Consider the following 18,878-nt stretch of genomic DNA (forward strand, 5'->3'; position numbering starts at 1 on the left):
TAATTTAGCTTTCATCCAGTCCTCCAGTCATGATGCATGACACATTTTAGACATACTAAATCATAGCCATGTGAGTAGTGTGTGTGTTGCTGTACCAGGTCTCCTTGTCTCAAATGTCTATTGTGAGAGGAAATTATCAGCAGGGTGGATATGAAATATGCTAATACAGACTATTATATTCTGCCCAACATCCCAGAATAGGCTCTGCACAGCAGGTGCAGCTGGGTACCATGGGAACCAGAGAACGTCACCTAGCAGCATGACCTATGGCAGAATGCGAACCCTACAACCCTATTGAGTGTGTGTGTCTGTGTGTGTGTGGTATACAACCGCCTCTATGGATCGCTCTACACACACACATTAGCCCTCCCCACTCGTTTCAGAGCTCTCCTCTTCGGGGAGTCCAAGACCGCGCAGGTGCGTCTTTGAGATTCTCTCATTACGTCACTGTTGTAATGGATTGTCTGGAGCGCTGGTACCGTCAACAGCGCAGCGCAGTCACACTGGCAACGGCGGCGTCGGCTCTCATCATTTCCGAGCCCGTTACATGTAAACACGGATCATTGAGGGGATTGAAGAGTCGCAACAAACACCAGAAACCAGCTGCGACGGGGTCGCAATGTCCTCGTCCACTACCGAGACGGAGGAGCCGCACGCCTCGCAGTTGACGCCTCTGAAGTTGGTAGGGCTTGTTTGCGTGTTCCTCGCGCTGTGCCTTGACGTTGGCGCCGTGCTGAGCCCTGCGTGGGTTACGGCGGACGACCAGTACTACCTGTCTCTGTGGGAAGCATGCTGGAAACCGGCAGCGTCAGAACGGTGGGAATGCAGCAGCACGTTGGAATCCGGTGAGCATCAAGACCGTTCAAATGCAGAACAATGCCGTTGGTTCAAGACTGCAGGCTGAGATTCGGGTGGGGAAGAGGGGGGAGATGCCCGTCAGAGCTAGGACGGGCTAGACTTTTTATCTGGTGGTGGAGAGGAAAGCACAGGCAGGCACACCTGCTCACGCTTCTAAAATAAATATGGAGTCAGGTGGCTGAGCGGTGAGGGAATCGGGCTAGTAATCCGAAGGTTGCCAGTTCGATTCCCGGTCATGCCAACTGACGTTGTGTCCTTAGGCAAGGCACTTCACCCTACTTGCCTCGGGCGAATGTCCCTGTACTTACTGTAAGTCTGCTAAATGACTAAATGTAAAATGTAAATATGTCTGAGAGAGAAAGCGTGTGTTTCTGAGTGAGGAAAAACAATCACGGTTCAGTAGCTGTTTCGATCTAACTCACTGGTCTATTGCTTGTGTTCCTGGGGGCTGAGCCGGATCGATCTGTCGATCTACCTGTTTGCTTGTCTGTCATTCATTCACAAAGACCTAAAGCACTTTAAGCACCTTATGCCTGTCAAACGGGCTACTTCTCCCCGGTAGAGAGTGCTCATAGCCTGGCTACTCAGAGGAGAAAGTGACCTATTTCCATACAGACACACATGCATACACACACTCACAAACATTCGACGCTGGTGAATATTTCATAGTAGGCCGCGGCCACATCTCTCGGTGGAGAATCTGCTCTATTTGTGGCTCCTCAATGAACACTGATAACATGGCATCCTGGGGACACAGGAAGGACATGCATGAAACTGGATTCCCCAAGCTGCACACTGTCTGTTGGTGTGAGTGTGTGTTGCTTGTGTTTCTTAATGTGAAGATTATTTAAAACAGTTTGTGGCCTTCTGCAGATCTTTCTGGCCTTCTGCCAGCCATGCTTTTTAGCCATAAAGGCTTGTCAGTTTCTGTTCACTAAGTGCTTTCTTCTATCCTTATCTCCCTCCTACCCACTCTTTCTCTTCCTCCCTCTCTTATTTTCCCTCTCTTCCTCTGTAGACTGGCAGATTGCCACACTGGCCCTGTTGCTAGGCGGATCTCTACTGGTTCTGCTGTCGTTTGCAGTGGTTCTGGTGTCTGTGTGTGTTGGGACCAGGACCAAGTTCCACCGGCCTGTTGCTGTCATGCTGTTCACTGCAGGTGGGTTGTATACACACACACACCTTAAAGGCAGGGTAGGTAAGTTTTGTGAAACTAGCTGTTTTTGCATGAGTTTGAAAGTATCCAACCCGAAATATCCAACCCCCTCCCTTCAAAGCTACTCCCCCAAAACACATGAATGTGCTGCCTGACTTCTGCCGGGAGAAAGACAGGCAAGTTCAGACCGAACGCGATGATTAGTCATATTTTATTGGTGGTATCGTACAGATATCAGATTTATTTTATTTTACTTTCAGAGCATTTGATTTATTGATTGCTATCAGGATGTGAAGTTTATTTAGGCAAATATGTCAAAAAGGATTTCTCAAACATTACCTAACCTGCCTTTAATGTCAACCCTTAATGTTATTGTAACCGAAACACAAATTCTAACTCTAACCATAATCTCCCTAAACCTCCTAGAAATGGCACTTGAATTTATGAGTACCAAGAACATTTCCCCAAAAGTTCAAATTTTCCCTTCTTTATCTTTGAGAGGATGTCTGGTCCTCACAAGAATAGTTTAACCCACACACACAAACACTCACACATAACCTCATCTTAGTGCATTATATTTCTATGTGTAATGGCTGTGTGTGTAATCTAGCAGAGTCATGTTCCAGTCAGGTAGGACACCACAGGTCCCTGGCTCCATCAGAGTAACTGGCACCACATTCCTGTTGGTCTGAAAGGATCCCATAAATGGCATGTTTATTGTTCAGTTCATAGCCAACAACAGGCCCCAACCACCAAACCACCCTCCTTTCATTGACACTCTTGCCCCCCCCCCCCCCCCATCTGCATCATATGTGAACTGGAGATAAAATGTGTTTTCTATTTTTATATCTATAGTGTCAATGCTTAAAATGTGTCTCCTTTTCTTTTCTTTCCTCTCCTTACTTCCCTTCTCCTTCCCTCACTGCTCTACACTTTAATACCTATCCTCTTCCCTTCCCCTTCTCCATTCCTCACCTGTCCATCACTCACCTGTCCACCTCATCTTCTCTCCTCTCCTGCTCCATCTCCCCCTTCTCTCCTATCCTCTCATGCCCTCCTTCTTCTCCTCTATTCCCTTCCTCTCCTCCAGTTGTTCTCCAGGGCTGTTGTCTGGTGCTGTATCCAATCAAGTTCATTGAGAGCATCAGCCTGAGGATCTACCATGAGTTTAACTGGGGTTATGGTCTGGCCTGGGGGGCCACAATCTTCTCCCTGGGGGGGGGCATCCTGTACTGCCTCAACCCCCGCAACTATGACGACTACTACTGACTACCACTAGTGACTATCACTGACTAGTATCACTGACGACTACTGCTGACTAAGACTCCTGACCAGACTACTGATTAGAACTACTGACTAATACAATCAAGTAGTTACTAACTACTACTACTAAGTAGTATGGCTGAGTTAAATCACTGACTAATACTGCTAATGAATACTTCTGAGGACTGCTAACTAGTACCTCTGACTACAACTGTTGACTAGTACTACTGACCTTCACTGACTAATCAGATGTGCAGTGGTAGTAAGAGCAGCCCTGACAGACAGCTGTCCACCTAAGAAAATTCTCCATATACAGAATCTGTTCTAGATTTTATTCTGTATCTTATTTTCTTTTCTTTTTTTTTAATGTTCTTTAGCTCTCTTTGTACTTGAATGTTCTCTAAATCTCTGTGTTCCAGAATGTTTGCTTGACTTTCCTGTTTTAGAATGCTCTCCAAATGTCTCAGTTCTAGAATTGACTCTAGTTCTTGCTGTTCTAGAATGTTCTCAGATCTATTGGGTCTAAACCGTTCTTGATCTGTTTAAATACAGATCCCTCTGTTTTCTAGATGTCTTAGTCCTCAAATATTCTATAGATCTGTGCTAGAATGCTCTCTGAATCTATTAGTTCTTGATTGTTATTGAGATCTCCGATCCAATTGTTCTCAATGTTCTCCAGATGTGACTGTGAAATTGATCACTTGATCCTCAGGCCTTGAAAAAAGACAGATACTTTGTTGTTGTTGATGCCGTTTGTTATTGTGGAAACTAGTCTAGACTGTATGCTTTACCATAGGAACCGCAACCAAAAGAGATACGTTTCAGAAATGGTGCTGCATTTGATAACAAGAACAGCAATAACAACAACAACCACAACCATGGAGATGTATTTAACACAGACTGCTAATGAACTAACTGGCCAATTGCAGTCGAGTGTGCCTCACCAACTGACCCACCAGAGGGGGAAATCATGTGACATCTTGTTGAGAGGAGGCCAAGGAGGCTAGGAGGTCAAGATAAGAGGTCAAGCTAGGAGCAAGGAGCCTAGGAGGCCAGACTAGGAAACCAAGCAAGGAGGCCAGAGTAGGATCCGACCTGCCGGGTCACAACTCTTGGGCACCAGAGCCAAGGTAGGACCTGATAACCTGCTGAATGGACTCCAGACCTAATTGGTTTGGTTCCTATGAGTGAGAGCTGCTGTAGTGGTGACGGAAAACAATGATAACTTCAAACTAGTCCATCTTGATGGTCCACTGGTACATGTTGCCACACTAACACATCTCTGTTGTTAGAGTTAGCCCAGTAAAAGGAGGAACAAACTGTTACATGGTGTGTTAGAAGCAAGGTGTGTGTGTGTGTTTGAGAGAGCTGTAGAAAGATAAAACGAGTGTAAGTGTGGGTGAATGAGTGGTTGTGTGTGTGTGTGTGTGTGTGTGTGTGTGTGTGTGCACCAGCATGGTTTAGATGCCTTAGTAGAGATATGTATTAATCTCTTTGTACTCTGACACATTAAAGCACTAATTACAACCAGACTGCCCTGTGTCAAGACCTTCACACTAACAAACTGATGCATGTTTCCTCTTTAAGCATCCAGAACTATTTTAAAAGAAGTAAAGAGGGCAGGTTCTGGAGGCCAGTTTCTTTCCTGTAGGAAGGTACTCACTTTGTAGAGCGCAGTGACGATGGCTCCCTCTGCCGGCTGACACAGCCGTGTCAGAACTCTAGCGCGCACCTCGAGACAGGTAGAGCAGGGACACAGCAACATTTATGACCCTGGAAACTGCTATTGAGACGAAAATGCGGACACATCGGACTGTTTTTAATGTTTGTTTAACAGAACATAGTGTTAAGTAATCTGTGTTCTGTTAGCCTACAATGAGATTGACCTGTTCACTCCTCACCTTGACAGTTATAGCCTACAGTATTTATGTATAGTCTGGTCAGTGACTGTCGTGCTTATCGCCATCTCATTGGATTCCCTATTAGATTTCAGTTTTGTTTACTTTCTCTGTGTACAAATATGACCAATGCACTGCTATAAGGACATCAGCTGCACAATTCGTTTTGATGTGAGTTGATCAGACGGTCAGTCGTAGTGCTCCCGGTGTTGCGGATTGTAGACAGCTGCGCCCGTTCCCCGCGGGGAGCCTCGGTGACAGAGAGGCCAACGTCTCCCCGCAACCCTGCCCTGTTCACCGGAGCCGGTACCATCGTGACTCGGCGGTGGATGCCATAGGGAGAAAGTCTGCTTCCGTTTTCGGAATAGCTCCCTCGACTGTTGTCACCTCAGGAGCAGTCGGTCAGGAGCGCCAGGCGCGCTCTCATTCTCTAATATTAGCATCTCTCTCACCGCGCTGTCATTCAGTGAATTCGTGCAGCCCGAGTTGACCAAACTGTCTCACCGAGTCTTGCAGAGCAACAGATATCAATAGGACGTATTTCTAAGTTGAAGACGTTCGGAAATGGATATTGATGTGTTGGTGGTGTCGGGTTTTACGCAGGCGTCCATCGCCCCGGACAGGCGCGGTCGTGCCTCATACCCGCGCACTATTTTGAGGTTAGAATGGCCCTGCCACCTGTTCCTCTCCGTCTGGTCGCTCTGACAGCCCGTTTCCCCCCCGCCAGACCCGTCCTCTCGTCGTCCTCGCCCTCGTCCCGGGTGTGATACACGCATGAACCAAGCTCGGAAGTGTCAACAGTAAAGCAGTGGAAGCTCTAGCGCTTTCTTTCTCACACAGGTTGTTGCCTGGATTCTTTACTTTCTCCCACAAGGATTTTACGGTCTGCATCAACTTCTTCATATATTACCGTAACCGTTGCCGTTCCAATGGCTGAGGCCGGGCGTCCAGAGGACCAGTGTGACGAAGCGGTGGAAGATGAGTTTGGGGAGATTATAAAGTGTCGCTCAGGTAGGCATTACGTCATACATTACCGTGATAATCTCTGCGGGAGTTGATTTATCGTGTGTCAGTGTGTGCATGTTGTAGGGACAGCAAGGAAAAGACACTGCCAGTCATAAAACTTGACAGTATCTACATACTGTCTCTATGCCAGAAAACTCTCAGCCTAGGACTGTGCGACTGTGTGTGTAAAAATCAGATTAGGCTATGTGGTCTGTGTGTGCGAGAAAGTGAGGGACTGTTTGTGTGTGAGACGTTGTGTCTCAGTGTGTCTGAGAAAGTACGATGAATTGTTCTTGGGTGGTCTGGATAAGGTCATAAGGTCACAGCCTGTATGTCTGAGCGCTTGGTCTGAGAGCACATTCCGGCGGATATTGTTGGTGCACTTTTCCGTCCCGCATAAGGCCAACGTGCGCGCTCTGCTTCTGCATCTTGTCAATAATTAATGCCGCGTGCATTAGAAGCGGGGTAGGGGCTATTTGCGCTCCCGGGGAATTGGGACGGGTCATTGCGAGATGGAAATAGCGTCAGCTGGCGCTGTTCACGGTGTGAGGTTTCACATACCCTAGTTTGGGTAGCTGCCACCTCTGCCCACCCCTTCTGACACGACTTGACAGTTATACACATTATACAATCTCTTACCCCTCCTCATATCGTCTTCATACTGTAAACCAAACCAGCCATACTATTACTAGCTGTAGTGAAGTGGATTTGACATTGGTAGCCAAGTCCCTCTTTTTACATGACCCAGGACTGTGTATGTTTTGTTTTGCTGTTGTTGTTGTTGTTGTAAGCAGCATATCCTAGGACAAGGCACTTGGTTATTTAGCCAAGTGCCTTTCCTGGTCTCGCTCCCTTGAATCTTACTTGCATAATGCATCCTACTTCAGATTCACATTACTTGTGTGTGTGCGCTTGTGTATGTGGGTGTGTCCTTCCATTTGCCTTGTTAGTACATGCAGCCCTTCAGGTCCATTAGCACCTCTACATTACCCAGAGTGCTTTGCTGCAGTGCAGGACATTTACAGATATGAGACCAGACAGGCAGCTGACAGTACGAATACTGCCCAAGGAGCCATCTCTCTGTCACACACACAAACACACACACACGACCATCCAGACTATTATCCTCTCATGTATCTTGTATTGGAAAGCACCTGCCCACCCTCTCCCTCCCCATCATCCTCTTCCCCTCTCCCTTCCCATCCCCTTCTCTCCCTCCCTCTTTCTGGTTGTTTATCCTTCTCTTCCTATTTCAGTCTTTGTCACGCTCCTCTTTCTCTGTCTTTGTCTTTGTCTCTCTCTCTTACACACACACACCCAGACGAGGTGGTGTGTGTGTGTGTGTGGCCCAGGTCTGGCTGTCAGCCTGGCTGGCCGGCTGCTGCAGCAGGCAGCAGGGGGCAGCACCGAGTCGCAGTCTGGCTGAACTGCAAACAGGCACAGCCGTCCAATAAAGAGGAAGGAGGAAGAATACATAGATCGTTTCAGGGTTTGTTCACACTTGAGTGTGTGTGTGAGAGAGAGAGATGTGAAAAGAAAAAGAGAGGAAGAGGTTTTTACTTTGAAACAGAGTGTATGTGTTAGTGTATGATTCTAAGAGAGAGTTCTCTGGTGCTGAGGTTCTGAGTTTAGGGTCCTGTGTGTATCAGAGGGTTCTGCGCTGTCTGATCTGACCCATATGTGTTTTCTGGGTCAGTGCTGAGTGAGGGAGGTGGAGGGGAGGGATGGGAGGGAGGGGAGGGAGGAGGGGAGGGAGGGGAGGGAGGAGGGGAGGGAGGGGAGGGAGGAGGGGAGGGAGGGGAGGGAGGGGAGGGAGGGGGAGGGGGAGCGAGATGCCTGGTAATGGTGAAGCACCCACCATGCACACACCTCTCCCCTGCTCCCCTCTCCTCCATCCTTTATGATCAAATCATCAAATAGGACATCTTCCTTAGAAATGGGATCAAATGGACGCCGGTATTTCTTCTGACCAGAGGAGTGTGTCCAGCTGGCTGCCTGAAACATAAACAAAACACACACTCCACTTTAATCTGCTCTTCAACACCCAGCTCCTTAGGATCTCACAAGCTCTTTTCTATCTGTTTCATGAGAGACAGAGTCATATATTAAATATCCGTATTAACGATCATTTCTGCCTCTTGGTCTAAGTTAGAGTTACCTCCAATCAGAATGATCCTGGCCTACTGTCTTCGATAGTGAGGTCAAAAGAGCTGGCTCCCAACTTCTGAATAAGCAAAATGAAATAAATATTTCAACACATGGATTCTGATATGTCTGGAGTTTGCCAGCGGTGTTCAGTGACCGTGAAATTCCTCCATATGTCCCTCTGGGACCACCGTAGAGAGATTGCCTGCCTGCCGGAGGGGGAGGGGGAGGGGTGGGGGGCGTAGTTAATAGGAGACATGAGTCAGGAGACACTGATGTCTCATTATAACAAGGTACAGCATCTGAAGGTGTGTCTGTCTGTCTGCTTGTCTTCCTGCCTACATGTCTGTCAGCCTGTCTCTCCCTCAATCTGTCTTCCTCTGGTCCTGGGAACTCTTACCAGACAATGTCCCCCCCCCTTTCTCTCTCTCTCTCTCTCTCTCTCTCTCTCTCTCTCTCTCTCTCTCTCTCTCTCTCTCTCTCTCTCCTCTATCTAACTCTCTCTGTCCTCTCATGAAGAAAGTGTTTTTCCGTCTCTTCATTAACGGAGTGACTAAATTCAGTTGAGTTGAGGTAATATCAATCTGCAGATTGGGAGTGAAAACCAGACCTCTGAAAATAAATGACAACACAACACCAGGCTTAGGTCTCAATCATGTCTGTCTCAGCTCTGAAGGCCAGAGGACCATCGTTTTCTAGGGCCCAAGAAAGTAAACACAGATAGTGACAGTCAGGCATTAATGGTCACAGAGAAAGAGATTCACAGCTCCCAGCCCATGACCACTCTCAGGGCAGAGAGAGATCATAGGTGGAGCCCTCTCCGTAGGCATCCCAAGGGATGTTACTTACACGCTCTCTCGTTACTTTACTCTGTCTCTCATTCTTTCTCTCTCTTGCTCTCCCACACACACAGGCTACCAGTTGACACTGGGTTTTCATTCTAATTATTAGCAGGGGTAAGAAGGTGGTAATTACTGCACCCCAGCATGTGTGTGTGTGTTTGTGTGACAGGGCGTGTGTGTATGTGCTGGCAGCAAGATGCTTGTTAGGGATGTGCTAATCACAGTTTTCTCCCAAAGACTGCTCCAACGAAGAAACAAACATGCATACTAAAATCACACACTCTCCATAGCAACCATCCTATTAACACACTGGCCATAGCAACCATACTATTATCTTGACAACACAGCCACACGCCCTAGAAACACAGAGGTCTTTCTCTGTACTGTTAGATGGATGAGCATCGTCCACACATGGCTACACACATCTAGCACTGGTAGCACAACTATTAAACTCTGCTATCACACCAAGCACCAGACCCAGTGTAACAGCCATAGTCCCACTGCTACCCTTGCATTAAGCACCCAACCCTGCTGTAGATCTTGCCGCAAGTAGGAAGGAAAGGCAATAAGGAAACCCTAGTAAAGTCTGTAGGCTCATCATTATGGGCATATAAAGTATTCTAGCCCACACAATCAAACTCAAGTCTCTCTATTGAGTGTGCGTGCACACACACACACACACACACACAAGTCTATACATTCACCCGAGAAAGCAGTCTGTTTAATGGCCTTACTCTGAAATCTTCCATTGTGATAAGTGAATTTTAATTAAGAGAATATGGAGAATTGTAATAAATTATTTTAATAGCCAGTGAGCCGAGTCTCTCCTTCTTTCCAGTGAGAAATGTGTGTGTGTGTGTGACACACAGACAGAAAGATTTGACACAGCAAAGTATCTCATGGATCTTATTCCTACCTTCCTAGCCCCTACCCTCCTCGCCCCTAATTTCCAGCCTTTACCCTCCTAGGCTCTACTTTCCTAGTCCCTACCCTCTTCTCCTATGGGGTCTATCCCCTATCCTCCAGCTCCCAGACCCTAGACCTTATCCACTGTCCCCTAGTACTTCGCCCCTAACTCCCAACACTTCCCTTAAGTGGTCTCATCTGAATAGAGAAGTCTGGAACCCTACATTCCCAATGATTTAGTGTAACCTACCGTACCTTGTGCCATCTTGGCCTAATGGTAGCGGTTTGGAGTGTCTTATCTTTGATGTTTCTATTGTGTTCGTTTATTCATTTTATCTAATATTTTTTCCACTCTTTTTATTGTCCAGTTCATCTCATTCTTTGACATTGTTTTTGTGTGCCTCTGTAAACCACTTTGAATGGCCATTGTGTACGAAAGGAGCTTTACAAATACACTTGCATTGCCTTGCCTGATGTGCAGAAGACCCAGGTCTGATCCCCTGCAGGTTATTATATTTAGTTAATGAGGTTAGTTGATCTCAGTATTTACTTAATCTGGGTACAAATGTAGTTGTGTATATCATGTTGTGTGTCTATATTTAGGTGTGTGTGTGTGTGTTGTATGTGGTGCCAAATGAGAAAGCAGATTGAGGTGATTTGTGCCAGCTGGTCTCTGTGCTGCCAGCACATACTCAGGAGGGCTGCCCAACAGCCAATAGCACCCCGCAACACTGCCAGTCAGCCAATAAGACGTGCTACACACAGATCCACCGACTGTAGAGGGAGTTGAGACCTCAGTTGCTGATCAGTGAGATGGAGTGTGTATCAACACACACAGCCTCCCTGCTGCAGACCCCTCAGGAGGACCTGCTAGCTGGGTGGTGTAGGAAGGGCAGTTCAGAGCCTGGTTCCTGTCATGACCTGGGGTGGGAAGTCTACCCGTTAACCTTCTCCCACTGGGATGCCCTCTTGGCCTTGTGGTAGAGCAGAGCCCTTTTTGATCACAGCTCATGTCATGTGATGCACTGTCTCTTTCCCTGTCTCACTCTCTTCCACCTGTCTCTTTCTCCTTCTCTCTCTAACACACTCTAATCTGATCCACTTTATTTCCAAATGCCATCACGCATGGGTCGATTTAACATCAGCTAATATTAGATTTTTATAATCTGCAAACGGTCTCGACCAGTCTTCATTTGCTCCGTGAAGCGTGTCATCACGCCGACCGCGGATCTTCAGATGGCACACATGGCTGTATCAGATAGCCTACCGTGGTGAATGCGCGAGATGAGTGAGGAAATAAACTATGCGGTCAGTCACTTGTCACACCGGAGAGAGCGGGAACCCCTACCGGTACTTTCCAGACTGAGCCAAGCGGAATCAGACAGAGCGGAAGATAACTGGACAGATATTTGGTACAATCGCACTGGCGTTGCACGAGCCTCAGCCGTGAGAGAGGGGAGCCGTTACCTCCGCTCTAAAGCTTTCAGAACCCTGTAACCCGGTAGACGCGATGAATCTGGCCTCAGCGAATAACTATGCGTCCGGTGAGGATTAATGGAAACAGATCCAGTTAAAATGGAACATTCACAGGTAAGATTTTAAACGAGGTCGTGGTGGGAGCCTCCAGGAATTTAACAACGGTTTGTTGTTCCCCTGACTGTCGCCAGTGACCGTATGGTGGTGTGTTACGGTCCGCCGGTTTTGTTAAGACGGAGTCTTCTTGAGTTGACATGCCGTTACGTTTCACCGTCAGTTCCTGAGGAGACTGTCTAGAGCTGCAAACTCGTGAGAAGCCCTGTAGCCACGGGGAGTCTCGGTCTCCGCTGGGCGTGCATCTGAGACCGGGGGAACCCACTCTCGAGGATGTTAACTAACATATGGCGTTCAGTCTGACACAGTAATTACTTACTCCTCATTCTGATCTGTACAAGGCTGCTTTTCACACCCAGTCAACACAAGAGTCCAGAACAGCCTTCAACCCCCCACCCCTGATTTAGGAACCAGAAGGGAAAAGGAGGATTTATTGCGACATAGCTTGGTCCCCTGAGCACGCGGAAGCGCCCGTGGTTGCCCGCGAGGCAAACGGGCAGCTGCGCCGCTTCAGGACCCGGGGACCTTGCCAACTGCGGGTAGTAAACACCCGTCTCCCCTGTGCCTCCGGCTGACAGTAATTGTAACACAGATCGGTGGCGGATAAGCCAGAGCACCAGCTGTGCCGTTGGAGCGCGCGCCGTGCATGCCGCTTAGTGCGCAGATTCTATTTCCACCATCGTTTAAAGAGCACGAGGGGGAGTAGCGGACCCATGTTTTCAAGCTTTCGTAATTGGATAGACTGAAAGAGAAAAGAGGCGAGGCCATTTACCGAAAATATGACTCTTCCATGTCGAGTTTGTACCAAGTTTTGCGACTTGAAGCCTACTGTTGTCAGTCTACCCACTCGATCACTCGTTCCTCGTGGTCCTGTGGCAGTTACTCTGGCAGGTTGACATCTGTTGGTCCGTGTGGAAAAGACAGAAAGGGAGGGAGAAAAGGAGTCTATAGGCTACTTTTCTCGTTGGCTGTTTTTCTCGGAACCTAATAACCGTGTGTAAAATATAACGAGCTTCTCGAGCTGCAGGTGCAGCAGGATTTGTCGCCCGCGGGGTCGGCTCAGCCCGGTCACCTTGTTATCCTCTTTGTACAAGGGCGGATATAATCCCAGTGCCTGCGTTCAACCTCGGAACGCGCCGCCACAGATAATACGGCGAACGGTCACGATTTGTCGGCCCCAGGAGCTACCCTGGCGTTGCGAGCCCCACTATCGCGCCTCTAACTTGTCAGGATCCATCCAGCGGCGCTAAGGCACGTGCGTGGCATGTAGGTATTCAACCCTCAATCTGTATCCAGTCAAAATACGCGCGCGCTCGTGTGTGGCGACACATGCTTTTCTAATGTGTGTGGTGTTCATGCCAACTATGTTTAAGTGGGACTTGACGAACATTCACACACTTGAGAAAGAGTTTAGGAGAAAGAGAGAATGTATGAGGGGGAATGTAAAAACTAAGACTGTATGTGAAAGAGAACCTTGGTTTCAGAGAGTAGGACAGGGGTGGCATATTGTCCCCTCTCCTGGAATTCTAGATGGCCGGCCACTTGTTGGTCATTCATACACCACTCCACAACAGCTTAGAGTATGCAAGAGTGTATAAGAGAGAGAAAGAGATTGTGCGTGAGAGTGTGAGTGCGTGAGAGTGTAGAGAGTCATAAACATGATAGTTGCATTCCATTTCTCTAGACTAGATGTGTGTATCTGTGTTTGTGTGTGTGTTTGTGTGTGTCTTTTTTTCCCGTGTTTGTGTGTGTGCTTGTGTGTGTGTGTGTGTGTGTGTGTGTGTGTGAAGGCAGGATGAGCAGAGTGGTGTGTCTGAAGCCTCTTGTTTAGCGTTTCGTGACTAAGGACCTATTGTCTGTAGATGACACACTCCTGCAATGCTTTCATGTGGCAGTAATACACTCCTGAGGCCAGGTCGGTATGGACCGGTCTGTGTGTGTCTGCCCGTGTGTGTACGTCTGTCTGTGTGTGTCGCTTGTGTGTCTGTGTGCACTTGGTGTATTCAGGAAGTCAGACATGAAGAATTCCTGTACCTTGGAGCAGTAAAAGCATTGTGTATCAAAGCGTGTTGTAATACAAGAAGAAAGAATCTTACAATGTGCAATGCCAAGGACTTCTTCGACGAAAGACCCATGAGAATGTATGTATGTGTGTGTTTGTGTGTGTGCTCCTGGGTTGTTGCGGCGTGTCTGCTGTAAAATGATCATCTTTGACATGTAGAAGCTTTTTGTGCCCCTACAGTGTCAACTGTGCCTGGACTAGATGTCATGTCACTACTACATATGGTTTACACTGTATTCTGTGGCTCTATTGTGTCTGTGATTCTGATGGAATACTTCTAAGTCATTACTTTATATGGTTATATTTGTTCTGGGAAATACATCATTTTCTAAGGTTTGAACAATCATAGACAGTTTATTAGAGCACGTTTGCCATTAAGGAGACTCAGGTCTCATCCTAGGTTGATTAAATTATACATTCAACACAAGTCCCATTCCCCCTCTCAGTTCACTGGTCTAATTGGTGTTCCTAAGCTAGCATTGGTTTCAGCTCAACACAGCTTGGACTGGATAAACCCAGCACTGTGGGAGGCAGATAGTGGAAAGATAGAGGTATGCTTAATTTATCTTACAAAGCACCATGGAGCTGATGGAACAACTGTAGCTTTGCATTTAGAAGTTAAATCAAAGTCATATCAAACTGTGAAAGGGTACCTAAAGCTTGAATATGGTGGAGAGGCTGGGGTTGGGTGTGACATTGTCACATGGACTCTCCTGGGGCTCCTGATAGGCTGATATTCATCGGCACTTCCTGTACTATGAGTTTGGAACAATTTCCTGTTAGTCAGACTCTGATAACCCTGTCTGCTCTAGGACTGTCTCTATCACTCTTCCTTTCTGTCCTGCCCTCTTGTACTCTTTTCTTCTCTTTTCTTGATACCTCTTTTATCCCTCCATCTCCCTCTCCTTCTATCTCTTCTCTCCTCTCTTCTTCAAACAGACCAAATCAAAAACTATTGATTGGCCGATTGATGAGGAATAACTCTGACAACAGCACACCCAACTTTGTCCTTCTCTCTCTTTCCATCTCCATATCCTTCTCTATCATTCTTACAATCTCTATATCCTTGTCTCTCTTTCTTACTCTCAGTTCCTACTTCCCTTGTTCCCTTTTAACCCGTCTTTCTCCCTCTCTCATTCTTTCCATCTTTTCTTCTTCCCTCTTTATCTTTCCCATTCTCTCTTTCCTCCCATTCGCTCTTTCTTACTTTATCTCCCTCCTTCCATCTTATTCCATGGTCCATATCCCTCTGGTCTTCATGGGGTATGAACAAGGAGCAGACATCTCACTCAGTGTGGAGCTGCAGTATCTCTCTTTTACTCTGTCTCTTTTCCGTCTCTCTCTCTCTGTCTCTCTCTCTCTCTCTCTCTCTCTCTCTCTCTCTCTCTCTCTCTCTCTCTCTCTCTCTCTTTATCATTTTATAGTATGCCAGTCTGCCCTCTCAGCAGTCAGTTCTATCATCCTCTCGATGTGGGGTTGATGACTGGATCACACTGTAAAAACTGTATACTGTGTATCTCTGTGTGTGCGCTGCTTCATTTATTTAGGGGTCACTAACATCCATTAAATAGGTGGCGTGGCCTTGTAGTGTGCTTGCAAGATGCAATCACACACACACACACACAGAGTAAGAAAGGAAGACAGTGTTAGCCGTGGAGTACACTGTAGATCATTACAGGGTCATCAGGGGGGTGTGGGAGAGTTGGGGGAGGCTTTTATCCAGCGCTACCCACCCTGGCGGAAACACTTCACCCCGCCTCATCCGACCCCCCCCCCCCCCCTTTTCCCCCAAGGACACCCCCACCCCTCTTCCCACAGTGCTCGTGGGTTGTCTGGTGTCCTTAGTCCCTGACTCATCCTCTACACTGTACAGTCTTTTTGATTATGCATACCTTAGACACACACACGCACGCATGCACACACATATATATATAATACATAAAAAAGAAACTATCTTAGGAAAAACTGAAAGCAGAGAATTAGATTAATGACTGAGATGGCACAGAGCAACTATTAAGTTAGAGACACAGAGAAAAAGGGAGAGAGAGATAGAGAGATGTGTGTTTTATTAGGAGTGAGAAGTCTATATAGACTGTCAAACTGCATGCAATATTTGATTGTACTGAAATAGATAATGTGTCAAAACTCTCTCTCTCTCTCTTACATACGCACACACACACTCACACGGGCAGGTAGGGTGGGGGCGGAGGGCAGACCCCAGACCAGCCCTGGTCCCTGTGTGTAAATGAGCCTTGTCTGGGGATGGGGGTGTTCTATTGGTCCACCTACTAAAATCCTCCAAGATCATCTCAAGCCAGTTAGAGAGCGATGGGGAGAGGTTTAGAAGCAAAGACAAATCTCCGATGATTGTTCTGGTGCTTTTCAGGCTTGCTATTTGTCTGTGGTCAAACTAGCTAGCTCTGTGTCTGTGGTCTAACAGACTAGCTACATTATGTGTCTGTGTCATAACAGGCTAGCAATGTGTCTGTGGTCTAACAGGATAGCACTGTGTCTGTAGTCTAACAGGATAGCTAAATTATGTGTGTGGTCTAACAGGACATTGTGTCCATGGCATAACAGGCTAGCAATGTGTCTGTGGTCTAACAGGCTATCAATTTGTCTGTGGTCTAACAGGATAGCTACAATATGTGTCTGTGGTCTAACAGGATAGCTACATTATGTGTCTGTTGTCTAACAGGATAGCTACATTATGTGTCTGTGGTCTAACAGGTTGTGTTGTTGGAGGACAAATTATTGTGTTGGCTCTGTGTTCTTTATGTCCGGTTCTCTTCTTTACTGTAAGAGTCTCTGTGTGTGTTTATTTCCCTCCCTCTACCTCTGCCTCCCTCTATCTCTCTTCATATCTCTCCCTCCCTCTATCTCTCCTCATATCTCTCCCTCCCTCTTTCCGTACCTCTATCTTATCTATCTCTCCCTCTATACCCCCTCCCTCCCCCTATCTCTCCCTCCCCATCTCTTCTTGCTCTATTTCTCCCTGACTCTCTCTCCCTCCATCTCTACCTAGTTCTATGTCTCCCTTTATATCCTCTATATCTCCTCCCTCCATCTCTCCTCTATTAATCTTTTCTCCCTCCATTTCTCCCTCTGCAACTCTGTCGCTCCTCTTTTCAATCTCTCCTCCTTCCCCCTGCGACTCTGCTGTGTTTACCTTCTCTCGCATTCCCTTCACTTCTCTTTCACTGCCCCCCTCCCCTTGCCCCCCTCCTCCCCCTATCCTCTATCTGTCTCTCTTTCACTCTCTCTGTGAGCATCAGCTCTAAATTAGCACTCTATAAATATGTTCTACTGGACAGCTGCACACACACAAAACACACACAAACACACACACACGCACAATTCGTCAGTCCTCCCTTGCTAGAGGTGAAGAGGGGGCAGACCTGAATATGTCTGGGTCTGCCTCTCACTGCTCCACACACACACACACACAAACACACACACATACACACAGTGTCTATCTCTTACGATGCAAAGGGAAGAGGTAGATAGAGACACAAACGTGTGTGTGTGTTTTTAGGTATATACTGCTCAGCAGATGGTCTTGTGTATTACCCAATGTGTATTGCTTTATTCTGATTCGCTAGTTTCCCCACTGTACTCGCCTCTCTCTTTCTCTCTCTCTCTCTTTCCCCCTGTCTCTCTCTCACTTTCCCGCTATTCCTCTATTCTCTCTATTCTCTCTATTTCTCTCTCTCCTTCTTTTCCCATTCCTCTCTCTCCTCATCTGGGATTCAGATAGGGTTCAGATTGCTTCTGTCTGTCTGGTGACATCAGCCTAGCTCTGTGTAGATTGCTTTTGCCTAATGTGTGATATGGGTTAGTCAGTGGAGACATAGGGTCCTTGCCTCCTTCATCTTCTCACCTCGCAGATTAAGTAAAAGTGTGCATGTGTGAGTCTGTGAGAGAGAGAGAGTAAGAGAGGGACAGCACAAGAGAGAGAGAGTAAGAGAGGGAGAGCACAAGAGAGAGAAAGAGAGAGAGAGTAAGAGAGGGAGAGCACAAGAGAGAGAAAGAGAGAGAGAGTAAGAGAGGGAGAGCACAAGAGAGAGAAAGAGAGAGAGTAAGAGAGGGGGAGCACGAGAGAGAGAACTATGCGGGATGCGGAATGGCTGGCCCTTAAGCAGACACGCAAACACCACACTCCCAGCCTGCTCTTCTTCTACTACTTTTCATCCTTCCTTGTTCTTCCGCCTCCCTTATCTTCTTCTCTTCCTCCTCTTTTGTCTCCTCCTCTTCTCCCTTCCTCCACCTCGTTCTCCACTTCCTTCCTGAGAGACTGAGAGAAGAGGGGGGAGAGAGAGAAAGAGAGAGGGAGGGAGAGGGGCAGAGCGAGAGAGAGAGAAAGGGAGAAGGAGAAGGGAAAAGAGAGAGAGAAGCAGGTGGATCTAGGTGGATCTGATTACCTCTTCAGGATGTGCTGACATCAGTCAGACAGCCTGATAGATGCAGCTCAGTTACTTTCATCGCTACCTCTATCGCGCCTTCCCCTTGCTTTCCTTCCGTATATTCCTTCCAACTCCTCTCTCAATTCAATTTCCTCCTTTCTCCCACTCTCTCGTTCTAAGCTCTTCCTCTCTAACCTCCACTTCTAACTACCTTCCTCCTCCTCTCTCAATCTTTCTCTCACTCTGTCTTTCTCTAATCGCTCTTCCTCTCTCCTTTTTCCTCTCTTGCTTCTTCTCTATCTTCACATTGGATTGGCAGCGATTAAACTTCTTGCCATTTTAATCAGAGGCCAGCATGGGTGCATGTGTTTGTGTGAGTGTGTATGTGTGCTGCAGTGGAACAGGCGTTTAAATGGAGTATTGATCTCTTCCTCTGTCTCAGTGAATACTGCTTCCTGCCCTCCCTGCTAATTCCATACAAACACACACACATACACACATACACAGACAGATACTTCCTGTCCTCTGCGACAGAGATCCACGCAGCCATTAGCTTGTTTACATTAGACTACAGCTCTCCTCAGACTCACATGACTGCCAGTTTTGGTGTGTGTTTTTGTGTGTGTCTGCAAGTGAGTGTGTGTGTGTGTGCCCCAGGTCGTACAGTAGTGTTCAACTAGAGACCTTTTAATTAAAGGAGACGTTTCATTATCAGGTCCATTAGTCAAGGCCCTGTCAATGTCAACACAC

At 47.2% G+C, this 18,878-nt stretch overlaps 2 protein-coding genes across 2 annotated transcripts in view; both read left to right on the forward strand.

Annotated features, from left to right (window-relative positions):
- Nucleotides 1-461: 461 nt before the first annotated feature.
- On the forward strand, nucleotides 462-4,809 carry LOC134007385 (transmembrane protein 47-like). The gene is made up of 3 exons (XM_062446809.1): nucleotides 462-845; nucleotides 1,877-2,017; nucleotides 3,105-4,809. The coding sequence occupies exons 1-3, from the start codon at nucleotides 620-622 to the stop codon at nucleotides 3,281-3,283; spliced, it is 546 nt and encodes a 181-aa protein (XP_062302793.1). The 5' UTR covers nucleotides 462-619; the 3' UTR covers nucleotides 3,284-4,809.
- Nucleotides 4,810-5,915: 1,106 nt separating this feature from the next.
- The window catches only part of LOC134007887 (dystrophin-like), a 56,729-nt gene continuing 43,766 nt past the window's right edge, over nucleotides 5,916-18,878 (forward strand). Inside the window, 1 exon segment of the mRNA XM_062447605.1 lies at nucleotides 5,916-6,186. Within this exon segment, the coding sequence (XP_062303589.1) occupies nucleotides 6,105-6,186 (82 nt within the window). The 5' untranslated portion in view covers nucleotides 5,916-6,104.

This window comes from Osmerus eperlanus, chromosome 21 (genome assembly GCF_963692335.1).
Source record: "Osmerus eperlanus chromosome 21, fOsmEpe2.1, whole genome shotgun sequence".
Taxonomy (NCBI): domain Eukaryota; kingdom Metazoa; phylum Chordata; class Actinopteri; order Osmeriformes; family Osmeridae; genus Osmerus; species Osmerus eperlanus.